Source organism: Trichechus manatus, unplaced genomic scaffold (assembly GCF_000243295.1).
Source record: "Trichechus manatus latirostris isolate Lorelei unplaced genomic scaffold, TriManLat1.0 scaffold00017, whole genome shotgun sequence".
Classification (NCBI taxonomy): Eukaryota; Metazoa; Chordata; class Mammalia; order Sirenia; family Trichechidae; genus Trichechus; species Trichechus manatus.
The window spans coordinates 9239025-9245603 of record NW_004443953.1 but is presented as its reverse complement, the minus strand read 5'-3'; the positions used below and the strand labels follow the sequence as shown (position 1 = coordinate 9245603).

Sequence of the window (6579 nt, the reverse complement as noted above, 5' to 3'; positions counted from 1 at the left end):
GCGCTGCGTTAGCTGGTAGGGGACCTCTGCATGAATCTCTCCTCGCTCTCTGTTCTCTTTCAGTATTCTTACTCCGTTTGGTGTTCGGCTGAGTTCTTCATCTCTTCATTTGATGTTCTAGGGTTTCAGGATTGTTGATTCTCTGTTTGGCTTAGTTTTTCGGATCTTTGTTGTTGAGGGACGGTGTGGTGCTTCTGCCTAGACCACCATCTTGCCGGAGTATCTCCTAAACACCTCAATTTTAAGAGAGACTGTAAGATTGCACAAAAAGCAAGACCTAAGTATATGCTGCTGCCCTGGAGCACAGTTGTTAAGAGCTTGGCTGCCAACCAAAATGTCGTCAGTTCGAATCCACTAGCTTTTCCTGGGAAACCCTATAGGGCAGTTCTACACTATCCTATGGAGTAGCTGTCATGGATTGAATTATATCCACCAAAAAATGTGTGTATCAATTTGGCTAGGCCATGATTCCCAGTATTGTGTGGTTGTCCTCCATTTTGTGATTGTAATTTTATGTTAAAGAGGATTAGGGTGGTATTGTAACACCACCCTTACCCAGATCACATCCCTGATCCAATATAAAGGGAGTTTCCCTGGGATGAGGCCTGCACCACCTTTTATCTTACAAGAGATTAAAGGAAATGGAAGCAAGCAGAGAATGAGGGACCTCATACCACTAAGAAAGAAGCACTGGATCAGAACACGTCCTTTGGACCTGAGGTTCCTGGGCAGAGAGGCTCCTAGTCCAAGGGAAGACTCATGCACCACAAGGACCTTCTGCAGGAGCCAACAGAGAAAGAAAGACTTTCCCTGGAGCTGATGCCTTGAATTTGGACTTGTAGCCTACTAGACTGTGAGAGAATAAATTTCTCTTTGTTAAAGCCATCCGCTTCTGGTATTTATAGCAGCACTAGATGACTCAGACAGTTGGTATGAGTCAGAATCAACTCAGCAGGCGATAGGTAACTATATCCTACCGCAGTGCAATTAATTACTTTTGTGCGTGGCCTTTCTAGACGTGGTCTTGTAACTACTACCCAGGTGATTGTGAAATAAGGTAACTGTGGCCTACCAAGGGAATTAGACAGTTTTGTCTTGAAAGAGAGCCAATTCCAGAGCAGAGAGGAGGAGCCCCCCACCAAGGAAGGATAGACCCAGCCTCAGAGACCCGGCAGTAGTAGATGGTGTGGTGGGCTTCCCGGCCCACCAAGAGAGAAAGCTGAGTGTCTTTGGGCAGAGACTGAGGACCAGGGAAAGGTGTGCCTGTGAGCACGGCTGGGAAGAGGCTATCCTGATGGAAAACGGTATATTGAGTGTTCCTGAGCCTGAATTATAACCGTTACTTCCCTAATAAACCCAATAACTGTGAGTATGGTCTTTGAGTTCTGTGTGGCAATTGCAATGAATTATTGAACCCAGCAGATAAGTAGAGAATGCTGTGTGAGGGATCGTTGGTGTCAGAATTAGTAAATATGGCAGAGAGAGGAGGCTTGTCTGGCCTCCGCCTCAAGGGGGTCAGACTTGTGCTGTTGATCTTGGGTTCTTCTTCCCTCTTGTAGGATTGGAAGAAGTCAGACACTGCCCCCATGCAATTCTTGCAGCTACCTAGAATTTCACTTTAAATATAAAGGTATAAATAGGATAGACCTAAAAGGATGAAAATTTACAGTGAAATACCATTTTCCACCTGTCATGGTTTGAATTATGTCCCCCAAAAAATGTGTGCATCAATTTGGCTAGGCCATGATTCCCAGAATTGTGTGGTTGGCCTCCATTTTGTGATTGTAATTTTATGTTAAAGAGGATTAGGGTGGGATTGTGACACCACCTTTACCCAGGTCACATCCCTGATCCAGTGTAAAGGGAGTTTCCCTGGGATGTGGCCTGCACTACCTTTTATCTCTCAAGAGATAAAAGGAAAAGGAAGCAAGCAGAGAATTGGAGACCTCATACCATCAAGAAAGCAGTGTCGGGAGCAGAGCACGTCCTTTAGACTGAGGTCCCTGCACAGAGATGCTCTTAGTCTGGGGGAACACCAAAGAGAAGAAGACCAACAGAGAGAAAAAAGCTTCGTCTGGAGCTGATGCCCTGAATTTGGACTTTTAGCCTACTTTAACTGTGAAGAAATAAATTTCTCTTTGTTAAAGCCATCCACTTGTGCTGTTTCTGTTGTAGCAGCACTGGATGCCTAAGACAGAATTTGGTACCGAGAGAGTGGGGTGCTGCTCTAACAGATACCTAAAATGTGGAAGCGGTTTTGAAACTGTGAATGAATAGAGCAGTGGCGGCAGCAAAGGACCAGCAGCAGCAGAGAACCTGCAGTGGCAGAGAACCAACAGTGGCAGAGAACCAACAGGAGCAGAACCAGGAGACCAGTGCAAGATGGCGCTGGAGCCGACCCACGGAGCGAGAGGGCTGAGTGCCCGTGCGCAGGAGGCTTCCTAGTGGAGTGGGGTGCCTCTGGGTACTTATCGGTGGAGCTAGGCTTGCCAACCCACGGAGCGAGAGAGCTGAGTGCTTGTGTGCATGAGGCTTTTTGGTGGAGTAGGGTGCCTCCAAGTACTTACCAGTGGAGCTACAGAGCTTTGGAACACTTGCTCCAGCAAGGCAGATGTGGGCATAAGGCCTGAGGAGCCAAGAGGCCAAGAAACCAGAAAACAAGATGAAGAGACAAGGGACACAAGAAGCTGAGCTGCCTCGGTCTCAAAAGCTATGGCCATGACCTCAGGGGTTTCAAAGGGTGGAACCACAGGCTCTGGTGTTTCTAAGGGTGGAGTTGTCACTCCAATGGAGTAGGAGAATGGTGCACCTAAAGCCGAGGGAGCAGAGTAGCCATCCCAGTGGGCCTGGAAGGCAGAGCTGAAGCCCAGGGCCGAGGGCCTCCACTCAAAATCCAGAGACTGTGGCCAATACCTAGAGTCCAGAGGGCAGGGCCATTGTGAAAATCTCGTCTCACAGAACACAGCATTGTTTTCAAGCCTTGAGGGCTAATGTAATGCTGACTTGCTTGGTGCCTGTTATCTTTCCTTCCCTCCAGTTTCTCCCATTTGTAATGGAAATGTCTAGCTTGTGCCTGTTCTGCCATTGTACCTTTGAAAGCAGATAACTTGTATTCTAGATTTCACAGATGAAGAGGAATTTTTGGATTTTGGACTTGGAGTTAAGACTTTTGCTATGATATGATGGGGTGAATATGTTTTCCATGTTGCAAACGTGATTTTTTTGGGGCCAAAGGTTGGAATGTCATGGTTTGAATTATGTCCCCCCAAAAATGTGTGTATCAATTTGGCTGGGCCGTGATTCCCAGAATTGTGTGGTTGGCCTCCATTTTGTGATTGTAATTTTATGTTAAAGAGGATTAGGGTGGTATTGTAACACCACCTTTACCCAGGTCACATCCTTGATCCAATGTAAAGGGAGTTTCCCTGGGGTGTGGCCTGTACCACCTTTTATCTCTCAAGAGATAAAAGGAAAGGGAAGCAAGCAAAGAGTTGGGGACCTCATACCATCAAGAAAGCAGTGATGGGAGCAGAGTGCGTCCTTTGAACCGGGGTCCCTGCACAGAGAAGCTCTTAGTCCGGGGGAACACTGAACAGAAGAAGGCCGACAGAGAGAAAAAGCCTTCCCCTGGAGCTGATGCCCTGAATTTGGACTTTTAGCCTACTTCAACTGTGAGGAAATAAATTTCTCTTTGTTAAAGCCATCCACTTCTGGTATTTCTGTTGTAGCAGCACTGGATGCCTAAGACAGAATTATCGGTGAATCACAGCGCAGACCTTTAGGATTTTGGAACAAAGCTCTGCCATCCTCTGCAGATAACTACTCTCCTTTTGAGAAACAACTTTTGGCTTGTTACTGGGCCTTAGTAGAGACTGAATGCTTAACCATACCAAATGTCTTAGGCTGGGTTCTCTAGAGAAGCAAAACCAGTAAAGTGTATAAATATATACAGAGAGATTTGTATCAAGGAAATAATCCATGCAATTGTAGAGGCTAAAACCTCCCAAGTCCACAGATCGGGGTAGAGGCCTCTCCCAGTTCAAGTAGTCGCAGAAGCTGGTGAACCCAAGGTCAGCAGGTCGGAGAGGGGTTCCTGCTCACAGGCTGTGAAAGTCAGTGAATTCAGAGATCAGCAGACAAAACCGCAAGGTTTCTTCTGATTCACGTAGCTGCAGGGGCTAGCAAACCCAATGCTGGCAGGTCGGGAAACCAGACTCTTGCTTCAAGGCCGAGCAGTTCGACAAATTCCGAGATCAACAGGTAAGCTGCTAGCTCAAGTCCCGTGAACCAGAGGTGAGACAACAAGAGGCAGCTGCTGAGTCTGGAACAAGCCAAAAACCTCGGCAAGGCAAGCAGGCAGAAGGCAACCGGCAGAAGGCAGAGAGATAAAACTGAAAGGGCAGTGAGCTGCCACAGGCCCCGCCTCCGCCAGTACCACTCAGCAGATTCCATATGCGGGTGATCACAACATTAGACAACTACTAAAACACTGAGAATAATGGTCTAGCCAAGTTGACATACAATCTTAACCATCACACCACCTATGAAATTAGCAAAATTGGTAAAAATACAAAAATTTGAAATTTTCCTCCTTTCATTAGGTGTGGGAGACATTCTTATTATTTGTTGATGAGAATATAAAATGGTTTGTAACCCCTATCAAAAAAATTTCCAATAGCTAAAAAGAATATACATTTAATCTTTGGCTTTATAATTTTTAGAAATCTGTTCCAAAGATAGCTGACAAAAATGCAAAATGTCATGTGTATCAAGTTATTTATTGTGTCATTATTTATAACAGCAAAATATTGGAAATACCCAAACAAACAAAAAAATCCATTGCCATTGGGTCAATTCCGACTCATAGTGACTCTGTAGGACAGAGTAGAACTGCCCCTGCCCCATAGAGTTTCCAAGGATTGGCTGGTGGATTCCAACTGCTGACCTTTTGGTTAGCAGCTGTAACTCTTAACCACTTCACCACAAACCCAGCTGCCCATAAATAGGGAACTAATTAAATAAGTTATAGAACACCCTTGAAATAAAGTACTATGCAGCCATAAAAAGGAAGAAGATCTCTATTTTCTGATCTGAAATGATTTTAAGATGTATGTTTAGTGAATAAAGCAAAGCAGAAAACATGCAAATCTATGTATGCTAATCTTTCGTGTAATAAAGGACAGAAATTCAAATAGATATGTGCATTTGTTTATATTTACAAAAGAATCACTGGACAGACAAATGAAAAACTAATAAAAATGGCAACTTATAGTAGGAGAGAGGTATGCGAGGGAAAGAAAGATGGAATTAGACTTTCCTGAATATACGTTGTTATACAGGTTGACTTTGGAATCATAAAAAGTCTTTACATATTCAAAAAGTAGAATTAAATAAATAAAGCAATCCATAAAAATTGGACAGAAATGTAAACAAAAAAATAAACTGTGTCAAGTAAGTGACACAATCACATGAGCAAAGATTTGCATCAAATGACTTTAGAATGCAGAACATTTGTTGTATATTCTTAGTGGAATAATACAAAGGACAAAATTTCTTTGTATGTTTTCATATGCTTCAAGTATTTCATAATAAACTCTTTTAAACTTTTAAAAATTATGCCCGTATTACATTTTCTGGGCAAAAATACTTCTTTCTGTATAAAGTAGAAATAAACTCAATTGTGCAAATCAAAAAGTAAACTGTAGGCCGCCAGCTCCTCAGCAACTCTCTAGCACCTCCGAGTTTGCGACTGGTTGAGCAGAGTCGTCAGCATGAAGAGGCCGGACTCAGAGTCACTGACAAAGTACCTTTCATCTGAGAAGTTCAAGGTACTTTATAGAACTTCTGACACACAGGCCATGCATCTCGCAGCACATTTCTAAGTGATGGCTGCCATCAGGAAGAAACTGGTGATTGTTGGTGATGGAGCTTGTGGCAAGACCTTGCTCAGAGTCTTCAGCAAGAATCAGTTCCCCGACATGTATGTGCCCACAGTGTTTGAGAACTATGTGGCAGATATTGAAGTGGACAGAAAGCAGGTAAAGTTGGCTTTGTGGGACACAGATGGGCAGGAAGATTATGATCATCTGAGGTCCTTCTCCTACCTGGACACCGACGACATACTGATGTATTTCTCCATCAACAGCCCTGATATTTTAGAAAACATCCCAGAAAAATGGACCCCAGCAGTCAAGCATTTCTGTCCCAATGTGCCCATCATCCTGGTTGGGAACAAGAAGGATCTTCGTAATGATGAGCAAACAAGGCAGGAGCCAGCCAAGATGAAGCAGGAGCCGGTAAAACCCGAAGAAGGCAGAGATACGGCAAACAGGATTGGTGCTTTTTGGTACATGGAGTGTTCGGCAAAGACCAAAGATGGAGTGAGGGAGGTTTTTGAAACGGCTACGAGAGTGACTCTGAAAGCCAGACTCGGGAAGAAAAAATCTGGGGGCCTTGTCTTTTGAAACCTCGCTGCAAGCACAGCTCTCTTGAGGTTAATTTTGAAGTACTGTTTGTTAATCTTAGTGTATGATTACTGGTCTTTTCCATTTATCTATAATTTACCTAAGATTACAAATC

General features: G+C 44.1%; 1 protein-coding gene across 1 annotated transcript; it reads left to right on the top strand.

Annotated features, from left to right (window-relative positions):
* Positions 1 to 5885: 5885 nt before the first annotated feature.
* On the top strand, positions 5886 to 6303 carry LOC101348923 (ras-like GTP-binding protein rhoA). The gene is made up of 2 exons (XM_023727554.1): positions 5886 to 6038; positions 6160 to 6303. The coding sequence occupies exons 1-2, from the start codon at positions 5886 to 5888 to the stop codon at positions 6283 to 6285; spliced, it is 279 nt and encodes a 92-aa protein (XP_023583322.1). The 3' UTR covers positions 6286 to 6303.
* Positions 6304 to 6579: the final 276 nt, after the last annotated feature.